The 20,280-nt window shown below is 40.9% G+C and overlaps 1 protein-coding gene across 1 annotated transcript in view; it reads right to left on the bottom strand.

Moving 5' to 3' along the window:
- The window catches only part of igsf3 (immunoglobulin superfamily, member 3), a 50,804-nt gene extending 31,709 nt beyond the window's left edge, over positions 1–19,095 (bottom strand). The window contains exon 1 of the mRNA XM_043700920.1: positions 18,565–19,095. Within this exon, the coding sequence (XP_043556855.1) occupies positions 18,565–18,640 (76 nt within the window). The 5' untranslated portion in view covers positions 18,641–19,095. The remainder of the gene's footprint in view (positions 1–18,564) is intronic.
- Positions 19,096–20,280: the final 1,185 nt, after the last annotated feature.

The following is a 20,280-nucleotide window of genomic DNA, read 5'->3' as shown; positions in this document are numbered from 1 at the left end:
AGATAGTGGAGGTGTTAGTAGTGATCTTTCAGGAATCACTAGAGTCAGGGAGGGTCACAGAGGATGGAAAAATCACTAACATGATACTCCAGTTTAAAAAGGGAGCAAGGCAAAAGACAGAAAATTACAGACCAATTAGCCTAATCTCAGTCGTGGGTACAATCCTGGAATCCATTGTGAAGGATGAGATTTCTGAATACTTGGAAGTGTATGATAAAATAGGGTAAGGTCAGCATGGTTTCATGAAGGGGAGGTCATACCTGACAAATCTGCTAGAATTTTTTGAGGAAGTAACGAGCTGATTAGACCAAGGAGAGCCAATGGATGTTATCTACCTGGACTTCAAGAAGGCCTTTGACAAGGTGCTGCACAGGAGGCTACTGAGTAAAATTAGGGCCCCTTGGTGTTAGAGGTAAGGTCCTAGCATGGATAGAAGCTTGCCTGTCTGGCAGAAAGCAATGAGTGAGAATAAAAGGGTCTTTCTCAGGATGACGGTGACAAGTGGTGTTCCACAAGGCTCAGTGTTGGGACTACAACTTTTACTTTATACATTAAAGATCTCAATGAAGGAACTAAAGGCATTCTGGCTAAGTTTGCTGATGATACAAAGATAGATACAGGTTCAGTTAGCATAGAGGAGGCAGGGAGGCTATAGAAGGATTTGCACAGGTTAGGAGAGTGGGCAAAGAAGTGACAGATGAAGTGCAACGTAGATAGATGTGAGGGAATGCACATTGGTAGGAAAAATAGAGGCATGGACTATTTTTTAAATGGGGAGAAAATTCAAAATCTGAAGTGCAAAGGGACTTGGGAGTTCTAGTCCAGGATTCTCTCAAGGTAAACTGGCAGGTTGGGTCAATAGTTAGGAAGGCAAATGCAATGATAGCATTTATTTTGAGAGAACTTGAAAATAAAAGTAGGGATCTACCTTTGAGGCTCTATAAGGGTCTGGTCAGACTACATTTGGAGTATTGAGCGCAGTTTTGAGCTCCATATCTCAGGAAGGACGTTCTGGCTCTACAGCGTGTTCAGAGGATGTTCACTAGAATGGTCCCAGGAATGAAAAGCTTAACACATGAAGAATATTTGGGCCTGTACTTGATGGAGTTTAGAAAGGTTGGGGGGGGGGGGGGGGGTGGTGATATGAGGAGGTGAATACAATTGAAACACACAGAATATTGAATGGCCTGGACAGAGTAGATGTTGGGACGATCTTTCCATTGGTAGGAGAGACTAGATCCTGAGGGCACAGCCTTAGAGTAAAAGGAAGACTTTTTAGAATGGAGATAAGGAGAAATGTCTTCAACTAGAGAGTCGTGAATCTATGGAATTAATTGCCACAGAAGGCTGTGGTGGCCAGGTCATTGAGTGTATTTAAGACTGAGATAGAAACCTTCTTGAGTATCAAGGGGATCAAGGGTTATGGAGGAAAGCAGGAGAATGGGGTTGAGATACTCTTCAGCTGTGATTGAATGGCAAAGCAAACAAAATAGACTGAATGGCCTAATTTCTGCTCCTAGGTTTTATGATCTTATGAATATGCAATGGGTTCTTACACATTTAAATTGTTTAATCTGACAAAAGAATTAGTGAAAAACACTATGGGGGAATCTTTTATGCAATTGCTATTAGGATTTGGAACACTGTCTGATAAATAAATGAATTGCTTTTTAAAAGAGGCCGCCACTTGTCTTCCTTCAATAAATAATGATCTATGAATCCACTTTTGTGCTATTTCAGCTTGTTTATTTGAGAAGATGTGATAACTGCTAAAATAGTGCACATTAGAGACTTCAAGATCCTCACCAGATGTGGAATCTGCAGTCAGACATGGAAAACAACTTGTGTTTGCGGCTACACAACTTGCATACAGATGCAAAGAGCTACTTTGAATAACCGCGGAGAGCAGATGCATGGATTGTGATGTGCACACTTAAAGATGCAGGCAGAATGCATACCTTATGCTGTCTTCTAATCATAATAATAATGATGTGCTATCCAGCACTGAATCCTTGACTGACTGTACACTACTGACCTGTTACAGTGGAATCGTGAAGTAGGGAATTGTCAAATATTTGGGATTTGGAAGTTTATTCACGGGATTTGGAGTCAACTGCAGTGCTCACAGCTAGCCTGCCGAGAATTGTACTGTACCAGTTGTCTCCTGCCTTTCTTTTCTTATTTCACTTTCTCTTCCTCCTGAGGTCTTTTTTGAACTCTGTGGTAAAGGCTATGGACTCATGATAGCCAAGTTGTTAAAATTTCAGTGGAGCTCCAGCAATGGGAACACTTACCGGTGAGCTCCTTTGGGCAGCAGTATCACTGTTCCAGTCTCTGGTGTACTTGATGGTGTCCTTATATTAGTTTGGTTCTGGTTAGGTGCATGCTAGCTAAGTGTGGTTGGATAATAGAGAGTAGTCATTATAGAGTAGCCAGCCCTTGTCAGAAAGCAGCCACACTCCGCTTTGACATGCTGGGTGAAAATGTGCTGGAACAATGGGTGAGTGCAGGCTGAATGAACCATGGCTGCCAAGATAGCAGACAATCACCAGCATGAAGTTTCAAACGTAGTCACATGACAACAATTGGCAATTGGTCATTTTTAACAGTTTTGGTGCAACTCAGTGTTGTGACATGGTCTGTGCAAATTTGTCTAGTTATGGCCAGGTGACAAGCAGTGGAACAATTCCTTCTTTTCAGCCTCTGATTAGTCAGAACAAAGCTTTAAACTCTTTTTCATACCAGGCTATACAGTTCTCAAGGAAAGGGGAATAGTAGCAGCATTCTCCTACTCACAAATACAATGTGATGACCAGCAGTTGACGTCGTTGAATATTGCAAAGAGCAAGATGATAAAATTCTAGCTTACCTGGGAGCCGAAATTTCCAGAAACCAAGTAAGTGGACAGCTCTAAAGTTCATTATAGCTTTAAGAATTAGTCAACCAGACAGTCAGCAGCTGCCAAGTGTTTGAACAAGGTAGTGATCAGCAGGAACTCATGTCAAGTCCAACAAGAGAGAAGTAGCATTCAGGCTAAAGCCGTTATGTCAGTCCTGGCAAGATGCACAGATGAAGTGTGTGGGATGCAAAACCTTAAAGACTAATCACATTTGACAGTTACAATTTCCATCAGAAAGCATTCCCGGTTCGGGGGCAAATATATCGAACCTTCAAAAGTAAAGTTAAAAATCCTTTTTGGGCAATTGATGAAACTTTAAATTAATGGCTCAAAAATCAAACAGGATGAGAAGACGAGAAGTGAAAATAATGAGTAAAGTTCACAGTGAATGTTGCTGTTATGTTGAACAGGCACCAAGAGACACAGGCACCATGGTGGAAAGAAGGGTCACAGGTATATTTTGTACTGATGTCCCAGTGTTGGAAGCATCAGAAGGCTGTGTTAAGGTGACAAAAGGGACAATTTCCAAGCTAAAATCATGTAGATTCTAAAAGAAGAACTCTTTGGGGCTACAATGTTGAATAGATTGTTATAGTTCAAGAAGGTAGCTCACCACCATGACCCAAAGGATAACTAGGGATGGGCAATAAATGCTGGGCCAGCTAGCAACATCCACTTCCTAACAGTGATTTTGAAAATACATTGACAGACTAATAACTTAAACAGTGGTTCTGGGCAGGAGCATGTATAAAGGTTGCAGGCACAAAACTGTATTTGAAAAGTACATCCATTATGAATTAAGCTGTGAAAGGAGGGAACACATCCACATTGCCTGTGGAAAAGGAAGAAATATCCATTTTGCCTGCAAAATTTTGGGAACCTCTATTTTGGTCACAATGAAGAGGAAAGCCCCCCAGTAAATGGTTATATAAACATTATTATTTAATATCATTAAAAACTTCCAAAAAAAGGGAAATGAATTGATATTCTAAACTGTTTACAAGCTAAAAAACTTAGAAGAAGTAGAGGGCATAGGTTTAAGGCAAGAGTAAGAAAATTTAAAAGGGACCTATGGGACAACCATACAAAAAGGTTCTGCGTGTATGGAATGAGCTGCCAGAAGAAATGGTGGAGGCTAGTACAATTACAATATTTAAAAGGCATCCGAATGGGTATATGTAAATGAAGGGTATAGCAGGATGTGGGCCAAATGTTGGCAAATGGGACTAGATTAATTTAGGGTATCTGATCAGCATGGACGAGTTGGACGGAAGGATCTGTTTTCAATTTGTACATTTCTATGAGTCTCTGGCTGAGATAAAACAGCGTTGCAATTTACAAAAGTACAAGTCTTCAAGGGAAACAAAATTCACAGCATCATAAAGATACTGTCAAATGTGAGATATTAAGTAATAAGAATAAATAATCACAATAAGAAGACTTAGCAAGAAAACTAATACTGCATTCAAGACTTAACTTTGTTTGATCACAGGGTTGGACATCTTGGGTCCACAGATTTTAAGGTGTAGAATTGTTTCAAACTTAACATTAAATCACATGCTGAACAAGTAAGTAGGTGGTTGTATTCAATAGTACCTACTGCTGATGATATTATAAATCATCAAAACATAAAAAGGCATGGATAAATTTGATGAAGATCTGAAATCTTTTGACAATTACTTTAACCTTAAAGAGAAAAAAATCTTGAAACAGCGAGATTTAATAGAAGAGTTCAGCAATCAGGAGAATCCCTGTTTTTGATCATTTTGTTAATCATCTCTATGAATTATCTCTGCCTCTGGAACTTTGAAATCAGAATTCATAAGAGATTAGATTAGATTCCCTACAGTGTGAAAATAGACCCTTCGGCGCAAAAAGTCCACACCAACCCTCCAAAGAGTAACGCACCCAGACCCATTTCCCTTTGACTAATGCACCTAACACTAAAGGGCAATTTAGCATGGCCAATTCACCTGACTTGCACATCTTTGGACTGTAGAAGGAAACCAGAGCACCCGGAGGAAACCCATGCAGAAACGGAAAGCCTTATAAAAGAAATCCTAAGGGAAATTCATGATCCAAATGACTCAAATTTGACAGAACTTGTTTATGTCAATGTCCCCCCCTTTTTTTAGATTAATTCAGGCTGATTGTAATTATTTAGCAGATCGAATACCATGACTGAAAAAAAAAGAAACAGCCTACAGAAATTAAACAATATAGTCCAGAGGGTATAATTCTCAGGATTAAAGATATGCTGCAAATTATTCTGCAACACAAGTAACATAAGAAAGTTGAGAGCATATACAGTGTACATGCTTCACATCAACACTTCTCACTTTTGAGCCTAAACTTACGTCTTTATCTCAGCTACTCCCAAAAGACAGTGAACAACTCAAGGGAATCAAGTTTTTCTATGACTATTCAAATAGCTTGGAATCAGAAAACAACTGGTACAGGAACAAACTATTGTTGTCCATCTGGTCCAAGAGCAACTAGTATAAAATTTCATTAGGCTTTACAAACTCATGGTGGAACTAAAAACAAAAAGTATCTTTTGAGATGATCTATGTTGGCGTAAAAGAACTGTCTAGTACTGTCAGGAAGGAAATTTACAACCACACAGGTAGGCTGGAAACATTCTCCATGCCGATCATCATGGTATAATATTTGGTTTGCAGATTCTCCAAGCAGAAGCAAATTCTGAAAACAAGAATACGCAGTACATCCCGTTCGAGTTCGTGAGCAAATGCTTAACTGAAGTTGCTCAGACAGCGAAACTGTCTGCAGAACAATTTGTGATTGCAGATTTAAATATTATGTCAGGGAATGAAGAGAAACATTTCAAATCTTTGTACTCCAAAGCAAAATGAACAGTGTCAGTGACAGAGATAATGCAGCAATTCTCCAGTCCCATAACTAACGATGTGAAAATATCTTTTGCACTAGTACGATAATCAAGGAGTGCAAATGGAGACACCCAATCTAATCAAGAAGTGAAGTAAGGAGTTACAGATGTTAACCAATCTATCAGCACATTGAGAGTAAATATTTGCATGAACAAAATTTGCATAATTCTATGAAAACCAGACCAACGTCCACGTATTTAAGATGGTATTGTAAAGAATATATCTAGTTTTGAAATCCTGCCTAGGAACTGCAAAGAAGAAAGTACTTATTTCCACAGATTAACCATCTGCCATGATGGAAATTCGTGATATTAAAGGTCTCTCAAATGTTGTAGCTTGGCAACTCCTGGTTCAGTAGGGATGTGTTCTTTTGAAAAAGACGTTCAGGAGATAATGTCCTCCAGATAAGGTAATGGATCAACCACGTTATTTGGCAGAAACAACATCGACTGCAAAGGAAGTCCAAGAGATAAATGGTCCTCCAGTTGCAACATACTTCACAGAAAATGCATGATCAAGATCAGAATTAAGGTCATCAGTGCTCAAGCCCAAGACCTCCCAATTTTCTAAGTCAAAAAAGAATGCATTCTGGAAACATTGGAATACCTCCAGGCTACCTGAATTTGTAAAGTTATAGACCTGGCAGGAGATGGAATTATGTTAAATGTAGTTTTATAAATGAATGCATAAAATATTAATGGGAAAAAAATCTTTCAGAGATATGGTGAATAGGGTAAGGTGTCTGAAAAGGTTAATGTTGGAAAAAACATTAACATCCACCTAATCTATGATGATTTAATACAGGGTGGATGGGGGTACTGAGAGAATAGCTCGAAGGTGACGGATGTGTTATTTATGATTTCAAATAGTCTTAGTAACAAAGTCTAACTAGCCAGTGCAACTGTCACATACATTTTATTATACAATATCTATATCTTGTTAAGACTAGAACCTCTTTTTGTTAAGACTCTCTAGTGATTGTTCCTCTATCATTGTAAATTAAATAGGCCCTTAAGCACAAAAGAGGAACAGGAACTGTGCCAACATCCTTGTACCTACAAAGACTAAATGCCATATCAAATAAACCATGCCATAAGCCAAATTTGCCACAACCCATCACTCACAGACACATACCTAGCTTGCATTTATAACATCTCATCTCATACAATTGGCACTGCTGTAAGCCTCTCACATCTTACAGCTTCTACTAGTGCCAATTATTCAATATCATTTCATAACTATATTACAAAACCTTCAGAGAAATTCAGGCCATTCGCTGACACACTTTGCTCACTCTTGTAGAACAAAATGGCACAGAACTGGAGAAATAGGAGCTTACTACAAGATATGCCAGCAAGTTCTGATCCTTCTTATGGTGTGTAATTTTAGGTTCTAATAAGCAAATCATAAATAATTGCACCATGAATCTTGGCTTTATATTGAAGTAGAGATAAAGTGAGGGCTGCAGATGCTGGAGATCAGAGCTGAAAATGTGTTGCTGGAAAAGCGCAGCAGGTCAGGCAGCATCCAAGGAACAGGAGAATCGACGTTTCGGGCATAAGATTCCTGAAGAAGGGCTTATGCCCGAAACGTCGATTCTCCTGTTCCTTGGATGCTGCCTGACCTGCTGCGCTTTTCCAGCAACACATTTTCAGCTCTTTATATTGAAGTAACATACCACCAACATCCTAATAATATAGTTGAGATGGTTAAAAATCTCAATGCCAGGTTATAGTCCAACAAGTTTAATTGGAAGCACTAGCTTTCGGAGCACTGCTCCTTCATCAGGTAGTTGTGGAGTACATGATTGTAAGACACAGAATTGTGTCTTACAACCATGTACTCCACATCCACCTGATGAAGGAGCAGTGCTCAGAAAGCTAGCGCTTCCAGTTAAACCTGTTGGACTATAACCTGGCATTGTGAGATTTTTAACTTTGTATACCCCAGTCCAATAACGGCATCTCCAAATCATGACTAATTGAGATTGAACTGCACATCAAATGTGAAGCTCTGCTTCACATGTCTATACACACACACATACATACACCTTGTAATAGCTTGCACAAGCCTGAACAGAAGGTTCAACTTACTTTCTGTCTTTCCTTTAGTCAATTAGTTACAATAACTTACTTCAAACTACACTGTTTTGCTAATAATGTGATAAACTTTATCATTTGGCCCTTTCAGCATACAACATCAAACGGCGTGTCAGCAATGGCTCATTGGCGCAGACTCTGATGTCGGAGTTCCAGTTTCATTCCAGAGTTTGAACATGAAATGGAGATCAATGCAGCCAAATGTGAGGTGATTCACTTTGGGAAAAATAACAGGAAGGCAGAATACTGGGTCAATGAAAAGATTCTTGGTTGTGTGGATGTGCAGAGGGATCTTGGAGCCAATGTACATAAATCCCTGAAAGTTGCCACCCAGGTTGATAGTGATGTTAAGAAGGCATACGGTGTGTTAGGTTTTATTGGTAGAGGAGTTCCAGAGCCGTAATGTCATGCTGCAATTATACAAAATGCTAGTGCGGCTGCACTTGGAATATTGTGTACAGTTCTAGTCACCCCATTACAGGAAGGATGTGAAAGCATTGGAAAGGGTACAGAGGAGATTTACCAGGATGTTGCCTGGTCTGGAGGGAAGCTCTTATGAGGAAAGGCTAAGAGACTTGGGTTTGTTCTCATTGGAAAGAAGAAGGCTAAGAGGGGATTTGATAGAGACATACAAGATGATCAGAGGATTAGATAGGGTAGAAGGTGAAAATCTTTTTCCTAGGATGATGACATCAACTTGTATGAGGTGGCATAACTACAAATTGAGGGGTGATAGATTTAAGACAGATGTCAGAGGTTCTTTACTCAGAGAGCAGTAAGAGTGTGAAATGCCCTACCTGCCAATGTAGTCAACTCAGCTGCATTAGGGAGATTTAAACAATCCTTGGATAAGCACGTGGATGATGATGGGATAGTGTAGGGGGGGGGATGAGCTTAGAATAGTTCACAGGTTGGCGTAACATCGAGGGCCGAAGGGCCGGATCTGCGCTGTATTGTTATATGTTCTAAAAATTAAGGTGACCTTCTCATGCCATTCTGATAGTACAATAATATATCAGAGGTACCGCCTTTCAGATGTAATGCTAAAGCAAGATCTCATTGCTTCCTCAGGCAGCCAAAAGATGATCCAATGGCATGATATCAATGAAGAGTTAAGGAATTATCCAAAATGTCTTTGCCAATGTTTATCTCAAACTCAAAATCAAATTAAACTCCATCTGCAACACTCCTCAGCTCATTGACCCATCTTATCAAGATCCTGTTGTAATCAGAGGTAACCTTCTTCACTGTCCACTACATTTCCAATTTTGGTGTCATTTGCAAACTTGATAACTATATTTCCTATGTTCACATCGAAATCATTTATATAAATGATGAAAAGCAGTGGACCCAGCACTAATCCTTGTTGCACACCACTGTTCACAGGTGTCCAGTCTGACAGGCAACCCTCCACCACCACCACCACCCTCTGTTTTCTACCCTCAAGCCAGTTCTTTATCCAAATGGCTAGCTGTCCCTGTATTCCATGTGATCTAATCTTGTTAACAAGGCTACCATGAGGAACCTTGTCGAATACTTTACTGAAGTCCAAATAGATCACATCCACCACTCTGCCCTCATCAATCCTCTTTGTTACTTCTTCAAAAAACTCAATCAAGTTTGTGAGACATGATTTCCCATGCACAAAGCCATGTTGACTATCCCTAATCAGTCCAAATACATGTAAATCCTGTCCCTCAAGATTCCCTCCAACAACTTACCCACCACCAACATCAGGCTCACCAGTCTCCTGGCTTTTCCTCACCACCTTTCTTAAATAGTGGCACCACATTAGTCAACTTCCAGTCTTCTGGCACCTCATCTGTGGCTATCGATGTTCCAAATATCTCAACAAGGGTCCCAGCAATCACTTGCCTAGGTTCCCACAGAGTTCGAGGGTACACCTGATCAGGTTGTGGGGATTTATCCATCTTTATGAGTTTTAAGACATCCAGCACCTCCTCCTCTGTAATATGTACATTTAGTTACATCTGGAAGAAAAAGGAGTCGAGCTACATGAACAAAACTGTTTTGACATCTTTGTGATAACTGACTGCCTTATTTAGGGAGTTATTCACAGGAAAGAATTTAAGGAGTTATTCACAGGAAAGCTATGTCTGCAAACACAGACATTGCTAAATGTAACAAGGAAGAGGGAAGTTGTTGGTACTTCTGATAAGGAGGCAAGCTGCAGACTTGATGGTTTTAGAGGAGTAGTCAATAATTTAGATGAAAGTATCCAAAGAATGATCAATAACCAATAAATAGGGTGGAACGGCGGCTCAGTGGTTAGCACTGCTGCCTCACAGCGTCAGGGACCTGGGTTTGATTCCCGCCTCAGGTCACTCTCCGTGTGGAGTTTGCACATTCTCCCCATGTCTGCGTGGGTTCCTTCCGGGTGCTCCGGTTTCCTCCCACAAATCCAAAAATGTGCAGGTCAGGTGAATTGACCAAGCTAAATTGCCCATAGTGCCTACACTCTAGGGAATTGGATTTAACAATATCACATCATCAACCTGAAGGACAACAAAACTGTGCAGGAATCGAACATCAGAACTCTATTAGTCGAACTTCAAAAAACAACATTTTACAAAGATTGAACTCTGGACACTTGGGTGGAATTGTAACTAAATTCCACCATCAACAGGTAACAGACAAATAGAGTCATAGAGATGTACAGCATGGAAACAGACCCTTCAGTCCATGCCAACCAGATATCCCAACCCAATCTAGTCCCACCAGCCAGCACCCGGCCCATATCCCTCCAAACCCTTCCTATTCATATACCCATCCAAATGCCTTTTAAATGTTGCAATTGTACCGGCCTCCACCACTTCCTCTGGCAGCTCGCTCCATACACGTACCTCCCTCTGTGAGAAAAAGTTGCCTCTTAGGTCTCTTTTATATCTTTCCCCTCTCACCCTAAACCTATACCCCCTAGTTCTGGACTCCCAAACCCCCGGGAAAAGACTTTGCCTATTTATCCTATCCATGCCGCTCATAATTTTGTAAACCTCTATAAGGTCACCCCTCAGCCTCCAAAGCTCCAGGGAAAACAGCCCCAGCCTGTTCAGCCTCTCCCCATAGCTCAAATCCTCCAACCCTGGCAACATCCTTGTAAATCTTTTCTGAACCCTTTCAAGTTTCACAATGTCTTTCCAACAGGAAGGAGACTAGAATTGCACGCAATATTCCAACAGTGGCCTAACCAATGTCCTGTACAGCCGCAACATGACCTCCCAACTCCTGTTCTCAATACTCTGACCAATAAAAGAAAGCATACCAAACGCCTTCTTCACTATCCTATCTACCTGCGACTCCACTTCCAAGGAGCTATGAACCTGCACTCCAAGGTCTCTTTGTTCAGCAACACTCCCTAGGACCTTACCATTAAGTGTATAAGTCCTGCTCGCATCCAAATCATTTATGTAAATGACAAAAAGCACTGATCCTTGTGGCACTGCACTGGTCACAGGCCTCAAATCTGAAAAACAACCCTCCACCACCACCCTCTGTCTTCTACCTTTGAGCCAGTTCTGTATCCAAATGGCTAGTTCTCCCTGTATTCCATGAGATCTAACCTTGCAAATCAGTCTCCCATGGGGAACCTTGTTGAACGCCTTACTGAAGTTCATATAAATCACATCTACCACTCTGCCCTCATCAATCGTCTTTGTTACTTTCTCAAAAAACACAATCAAGTTTGTGAGACATGATTTCTCACACACAAAGCCATATTGACTATCCCTAAATCAGTCCTTGCCCTTCCAAATACATGTACGTCCTATCCCTCAGGATTCCCTCCAACAACTTGCCCACCACCAACATCAGGCTCACTGGTCTATAGTTTCCTGGCTTGTCCTTACCACCCTTCTTAAACAGTGGCACCACGTTTGCCAACCTCCAGACTTTCGGCACACCTCACCTGTGACTATCGATGATACAAATATCTCAGCAAGAGCCACAGCAATCACTTCTCTAGCTTCCCACAGAGTTCTAGGGTACACCTCATCAGGTCCTGGGGATTTATCCACCTTTATGTGTTTCAAGACATCCAGCACTTCCTCCTCTGTAATATGGACATTTTGCAAGATATCACCATCTATTTCCCTACAGTCTATATCTTCCATATCCTTTTCCACAGTAAATACTGATGCAAAATATTCATTTAGTATCTCCCCCATTTTCTGTGGCTCTACACAAAGGCCACCTTGCTGATCTTTGAGAGGCCCTATTTTCTCCTTGGTTACCCTTTTGTCCTTAACATATTTGTAGAAATCTTTTGGATTCTCCTTAATTCTATTTGCCAAAGCTATCTCATGTCCCCTTTTTTGCCCTCCTGATTTCCCTCAAGTATACTCCTACTGCTTTTATACTCTAAGGATTCACTCGATTTATCCTGTCTATACCTTACATATGCTTCCTTCTTTTTCTTAACCAAACCCTCAATTTCTTTAGTCATCCAGCATTCCCTATACCTACCAGCCTTTCCTTTCACCCTAACAGGAATATACTTTCTCTGGATTCTCGTTATCTCATTTCTGAAGGCTTCCCATTTTCCAGCTGTCCCTTTATCTGCGAGCATCTGCGCCCAAACAGCTTCCGAAAGTTCTTGCCTAATACCGTTAAAATCGGCCTTTCTCCAATTTAGAACTTCAACTTTTAGATCTGGTCTATCCTTTTCCATCACTATTTTAAATCTAATAGAATTATGGTCTCTGGCCCCAAAGTGTGCCCCCCCGAAACCTCAGTCACCTGTCCTGCATTATTTCCCAAGAGTAGGTCAAGTTTTGCACCTTCTCTCGTAAGTACATCCACATACCGAATCAGAAAATGTTCTTGTACATACTTAACAAGTTCCTCTCCATCTAAACCCATAACACTATGGCAGTCCCAGTCTATGTTTGGAAAGTTAAAATCCCCTACCATAACCACTGTATTATTCTTACAGATAGCTGAGATCTCCTTACAAGTTTGTTTCTCAATTTCCCTCTGGTGCTGTGAGGCTTAACTCGCTTACATGAGCGGTCTTATTTTGGTTGCTACATGCAATAAAGTTTAAATCATTGTTTCAGTACTTGATTGTCTGCGAGACTTCTAAATAAATAGCTAAATTAAAAGGTAACTTGTGTTCATTTACCCACAACAATAGCACTTTCAACATAATAAAAATCCAAAAGGTACTTTGTAGGAGTATTTTAAAGCAAAATACAATACACAGATACAAAAAGAGAAATAAGCTCATCAGAGGTCAAAAGATAGTTTTAAGGTGTGACTTAAAAGAGGAAAACGAGATTGAGTGACAGAGAGGTATAAGCAAGGATTTTAAAAGATTGTGACCTCGACAACTGAAGGCATGGACACCTATTGTGCAAGACTCGATAATTGAACTCGTTTGAGTTAAAAAGACAGGTATTTGAGACTTAATGATCTCAAATTTATGGAGGCCAGCATGGGGGAGATGAGCACGAAGTGTGTTGGAAAAGTCTGGCCTAAATATGATGAAAGCATGGATAAGGGTATCAACAGTAGATGAACGAAGGTGGAACAAAGTCAGGCAATGTTCCGGAAGTGAAAATAGGCAGTCTTAGAGGTGGGATAAATATAAAGATGGATACTCCTCTTGGGATCAAATGTGATGTCAATGTTATGAATAAACTGGCTTAGTCTCAGACTGTTACCAGGGAGCGGGCTGGAGTCAGTAGTTAGGTAATAAAAAGCATAATAGTAATGCTAGTCTCTTTTTCTTTTTTTTAAAAACTAGAAACATCAGTATCCCAAGATCTTACCACAAACAAGGAATCACACTCTATTTATTCATTATGTGTTGAAATATCTTGTCAGTTTTGGTTAGAGATCAGTTGTCAGCACACAGTCAAGAACAGTCAACTTTGTGCAATAATATTCAAACAAGGCAGTTAAGACTTGCAATGTAAATTCACTACTATTTCAAAGAAGCCTAATCTATAAGTAATTACACAAAGATCTAGACTGCAATATCTATAATGTGTCTGCAGATAATAAATGTGAATAAAAGTGCTTCGCCTTCAGCAGATTTGTTCAGACAACAGTTACTGTTCCTACCTGGACGGTTGTAGAGTCAAAGAGTCATATAGATGTACAGTAGACTCTTCGGTCCAACTTGTCCATGCTGACCAGATATCCCAACCCAATCTAGTCCCACATGCCAGCACCCGGCCCATATCCCTCCAAACCCTTCCTAGTCATATACCCATCCAAATGCCTCTTAAATGTTGCAATTGTACCAGCCTCCACCACATCCTCTGGCAGCTCATTCCATAGACGTACCACCCTCTGCGTGAAAAAGTTGCCTCTTAGGTCTCTTTTATATCTTTAACCTCTCACCCTAAATCTATGCCCTCTAATTCTGGACTGCCCGATCCCAGGGAAAAGACTTTGTCTATTTACCCTATCCATGCCCCTCATGATTTTATAAATTTCTATAAGGTCACCCCTCAGCCTCCAATGCTCTAGGGATAACAGCCCTAGCCTATTCAACCTCTCCCTTTCGCTCAAATCCTTCAACCCTGGCAACATCCTTACAAATCTTTTCTGAACCCTTTCAAGTTTCACACCATCCTTCCAATAGGTAGAACAGAATTGCACGCAACATTCCAAAAGTAGCCTAGCCAATGTCCTGTACAGATGCAACATGACCTCCCAACTCCTGAACTGAATACTCTGACCAATAAACAAAAGCATACTAAACACCTGCTTCACTATTCTATCTACCCGTGACTCTACTTTCAAGGAGCTATGAACCTTTACTCCAAGGTCTCTTTGTTCAGCAACACTCCCTTGGACCTTACCATTAAGTGTATAAGTCTTGCACCGATTTGCCATTCCAAAATGCATTACCTCACATTTATGTAAATTAAACTCCATCTGCCATACCTCAGCCCATTGGCCCACCTGATCAAGATCCTGTTGTAATCGGAGGTAACCTTCTTCACTGTCCACTACACCTCCAATTTTGGTGTCATCTACAAACTTACAGACTATACCTCATATGCTCACATCCAAATCATTTATATTCATGACAAAAAGTAGAGGATCCAGCACCCATCCTTGTGGCACTCCACTAGTCACAGGCTTCCAGTCTGAAAAACAACCCTCCACCACCACCCTCTGTCTTCTACCTTTGAGCCAGTTCTGTATCCAAATGGCTAGTTCTTCCTGTATTCCCATGAGATCTAACCTTGCTAATCAGTCTCCCATGGAGAACCTTGTCAAACGCCTTACTGAAGTCCAAATAGATCACGTCTACCACTCTGCCCACATCAATCCACTTTGTTACTACATCAAAAATCTCAATTAAGTTTGTGAGACATGATTTCCCATGCACAAAGCTATGTTGACTATCCCTAACCAGTCCTCGCCTTTCCAAGTACGTGTACATACTTTCTCTCACACTTCCCTCCAACAACTTGCCCAATACAGACATCAGGCTCACTGGTCTATAGTTCCCTAGCTTGTCCTTACCACCTTTCTTTAATGGTGGCACCACATTACCCAACCTCCAGTCATCCAGCACCTCACCTGTGACTATCGATGATACAAATGTCATAGCAAGGGGCCCAGCAATCACTTTCCCAATCAGTTCCTGAGGATTTATCCACTTATGCATTTCAAGACACCCAGCACTTCCACCTCTGTCATATGGACATTTTTCAAGATGTCACCATCTATTTCCCTACATTCTATATCTTTTCTATCCTTCTCCACAGTAAACACTGATGCAAAATACTCATTTAGTATCTCTCCATCTCTTGTGGCTCCACACAAAGGCCACCTTGCTGATCTTTGAGGGGCTCTATTTTCTCCCTAGTCATCCTTTTGTCCTTAATGTATTTGTAAAAACCCTTTGGATTCTCATATCCCCTTTTTGTCCTCCTGATATCCCTCTTAAATATACTCCTCCTGCCTTTATGCTCTAAGGATTCACTCGATCTATCCTGTCCATATCTGACATATGCTTCCTTTGTTTTAACCAAACCCACAATTTCTCTCGTCATCAAGCATTCCATACATCTACTAGCCTTTCCTTTCACCCTACCAGGAATATACTTTCTCTGGACTCTTGTTATCACATTTCTGAAGGCTTCCCAATTTCCAGCCATCCCTCTACCTGCGATCATCTGCCTCCAATCAGCTTTTGAAAGTTTTTGCCTAATACTGTCAAAATTAGCCTTCCTCCAATTTAGAACTTCAATGATTAGATCTGGTCTATCCTTTTCCATCACTATTTTAAAACTAATGGAAGTATAGTTGCTGGCCCAATGTGCTCCCCCACAGACACCTCAGTCACTCACCCTGTCTTTTATTTTTCAAGAGTAGGTCAAGTTTTGCACTGAAATGTCCTTATAAATTTGTTTCTCAATTTCCCGCTGACTATTAGGGGGTCAATAATACAATCCTAATAAGGTGATCATCCCTTTCTTATTTCTCAGTTCCACCCAAATAACTTCCCTAGATGCATTTCCAGGAATATCCTCCCTCAATACAGCTGTAATGCTGTCCCTTATCAAGGACGCTACTCCCCTCCATATTTTTATAGATTAGATTACTTACAGTGTGGAAACAGGCCCTTCAGCCCAACAAGTCCACACCGACCCGCCAGACCCATTCCCCTACATTTACCCCTTCACCTAACACTACAGGCAATTTTGCATGGCCAATTCACCTAACCTGCCATTTTTGGACTGTAGGAGGAAACCCACGCAGCCACAGGGAGAATGTGCAAACTCCACACAGTCAGTCGCCTGAGGCGGGAATTGAACCCAGGTCTCTGGTGCTGTGAGGCAGCAATGCTAACCACTGTGCTGCCCTTTCTTGCCCCGTCTTTATATCCCTCCTGTAACGTTTATACCTTGGAACATTAAGCTGTCAGTCCTGTCCATCCCTGAGCCATGTTTTTGTAATTGCTATAATACTCTAGTCTCATGTTCCTAACCATGCCCTGAGTTCATCTGCCTTTCCTGTTAGGCCTTTTATATTGAAATAAACGCAGTTTCATTTATCAGTCCAATCTTGTTCTCTGCTTTGTCCCTGCCTGCCCTAACTGTTTGATTTGCTTCTTGTCTCAGCTGTACCAGTCTCAGATTGATCTCTTTCCTCACTATTTCCTTGGGTCCCCCCCCCCCCCAACATTACTCATTTAAATCCTTCCTAGCAGTTCTAACAAATTTCCCATCCAGTATGTTAGTCCCCTTCCAATTCAGGTGCAATCCATCCTTCTTGTGCAGGTCACTTCTACCCCAAAAGAGATTCCAATGATCCAAAAATGTGAATCCTTCTCCCATACACCAACTCCTCAGCCATGCATTCACCTGCTCTAACTTCCTACTCCTACCCTCACTAGCTCATAGTACCGGGAGTAATACAGATATTACTACTCTCGAGGACCCATTTTTTAAATTGCTGCCTAATACTCCGTATTCTCCCTTCAGAACCTCATCCTTTTCCCTTCCAATGTCCTTGGTTCCAATGTATGCAATGATCTCCTGCTTGTCCCTCTCCCCCTTGAGAACATTCTGCACCCTCTCTGAGACATCCTTGATCCTGGCACCAGGGAGGCAACACACCAATTTGATTTTCCGCTGCTGGCCACAGAAACGTTTATCTCTTGTAGGAATGTTTTCCTGGGTTTGAACATACCAAATATATAGAACAAATCATGCATATAGAACAAACAAGTCTGGTCTGAAGGAGGTCACTGGACCTGAAACATTAACTCTGCTTTCTCTCCAATGATGCTGTCAGACCTGCTGAGTTTTTCCAACAATTTCTGTTTGTTTCTGATTTCTTCCATCAGCAGTACTTTTTTTTTGTTTAGTATAGAACAAACAACCTGTTTGGAGGAAAGCCTATAAGAATTCCTGCCTGTTTTCCAGCGGTTTCCAGTATTGGCTATCTTTGTTTCCAGTTATATGTATTTGATTATGTAATCAGTGTGCAGCAGAGCCTTTGCTGTCTATTGCACGTTTTAGACTGAAATGTGACAGGTTCCTGGTTGCAATGTGATCTTTTCCCTTGCATAAATGGCAGTTTCACGCCCGCGTTCAGAAGATTGAGGCTTCAACTCCCATTGCCGAGCGGTCTGGGCACACACCTCTGTGTCAGACGGAGGGTGGTGCAGTATTTCAAATCAGCGATTCTTCCCTCTCAGTTAGGTGTCAACAGACCTGAGGACAGAGGAAGGGAGTTCTCTCCAGTGTCCTGACTCATACTTACGTCGAAATCAACATGACTGAAAGTGATTACCTGCTCAGTGTTAGGATTTACTGACACTTTCTGTAGCACAACACTGCCCCCAGCTCCGAAGCACTTCATTCAATATAAAAGGGTGTCCTGAGACCATGGAAGATGCTATATAAATGAAAGTATTTCTTTCTGAAGTGCAGAACAATTGCCATGACAGCAAGCTTTAATTTTGATTGCCTCTGCTCCAATTGTTTTACAACTACTGCAAGTTAATCATTTATCGTTGAGCCATTCTTTTAAAAAAAAGGGGAGCGGCTTCTCGAACTAGTATTTCTGGAATAGATTAAGTGAGAACCATGCAGGTATGATATTTTGAGACAGGGCTGGTAATAGCGCCGAGTGCCTGCAGTTAAAGAAAAAAAACATTACTCACCCAATGAAAGAATCAACGAAAGCACAAGCAAAGTTCCAATCTTCAAATATGTCTCTTTAAAACAGGACTGTTCCATCTCAGTCAGACAGCAGTTTGACCAGAAGACAGCTGTAGACGAGGTTGATCCGCGCAGAGATAGCTGGGGGAAAGACAAACCGCGGTGTTCAGCAAAATTATGACTGAAATGGTTAAAACCACTGAACAGCAGAAGTGGTTGAAGTATATTTTCGATGTCGTGACATTATAAGAGAAGTCAGCCCGGAACGAATCTTTTCTCCAACGTGCTGAATATAGTTCATGTCAATTTTAAAAAAAACAATTCAGTCCGGGAAAATCGATTCTGTAGCAGCAGATGAAAGCAAGGCTCATTGGGTGTGAATTGTGTTCTCCCGTTTGTCCTCGTTTCCAATTTGAGCTCTACGTAAATGGGTCACAATATCTCGCCAGCAGTGATTCTAAACTGGCATGGTGTCAATGAAGAGTTTAGGTTCCGGAAGTTTACTAATACAGGGAGCGGCTGCCTGGGAAAATTAGATTCTGATATTGGAGAGAGAGCATGTGGGAGAAACCAATGTGTGAAACACTGATGTCTGAGTGTGAGTGACAGAAACGGTCTCTCATCTGTGAGTGTGTATTGAGTGACCTGTTTGAAAGATCTTGCAAGACCATGTTACACTGAAGCTTGTGATCTGTGCACATATAGATTTAGCAGTAGATGTATGTAATTTCTGGACGTTACTAACTAGACATTTATTGTTCATCCTTAATTATTCAGAAGGGATTGAGAGTCCACCAGTTTGCTATGAGTCTGGAGTCACATGTAGGCCAGGCCAGGTAAGAACAGCAGATTTTCTTCCCTGAAGGACAGTAGTGAACCAGATATTTTTTTAAAAAAAGGCAATTCACAGTCTCCATTAGTTAAAAATCACACAATACCCAGGTTATAGTCTAACAGGTTTATTTGGAAGTACTAGCTTTCAGAGTGCTGCTCCTTTATCGGGTGGTTGTGGAGTAAAAGCATAAGACACAGAATTTATAGCAAAAAATTACAGTGTCATGCAACTGAAATGATATACTGAACAAACCTAAATTGTTGTTAAGTCTTTCATCTTTTAGAATGGATTACAGGTTTCGGTTCATTAAAGTCACATTCCCGAGATAAATTACGGTTTAATATAAAAAGGTGACATCGCAGCTCAGACAATGCCTTAAAGATGTAAGGTGCTTCGAAATAAACTTGGTGGACAATAACCTGGTGTTGTGTGATTTTTAATTTTGTCCACCCCAGTCCAACATTGGCTCCTCCACATCATAATCTCCATTAGATTAGCTTTAATTTATGGATTTTTACTGAATGCAAATTTCACTATCTGCCATGGATGGATGCAAACACATATCCCCAGAACATTAGCCAGCAGTATTGGTCACTGATATTACCACTATACCATCACTTCCTGATGTATAGTCTGTGCATGAGAAAGAGTGTGATCTCTGCATGCTGTACATTTGAGAGAGTACAATCGCTACATGTGTAAGATCATAAAACCATAAGAAATAGGGGTAGAAGTGGGCCATTGAATCTGTTCTGACATTCAATGAGGTCATGAGTGATCTGATAATCCTCAACTCCACCTTTTTGCCCCTTTCCCATAACCCTTGACTCACCGATTAACAATCTATCTACCTTAACCTTGAATATACTTACCAATCAAAACT

This window comes from Chiloscyllium plagiosum, chromosome 12 (assembly GCF_004010195.1).
Source record: "Chiloscyllium plagiosum isolate BGI_BamShark_2017 chromosome 12, ASM401019v2, whole genome shotgun sequence".
NCBI lineage: Eukaryota > Metazoa > Chordata > Chondrichthyes > Orectolobiformes > Hemiscylliidae > Chiloscyllium > Chiloscyllium plagiosum.
The sequence above is the reverse complement of the archived record's forward strand: the minus strand, read 5'-3'. Positions and strand labels throughout refer to the sequence as shown.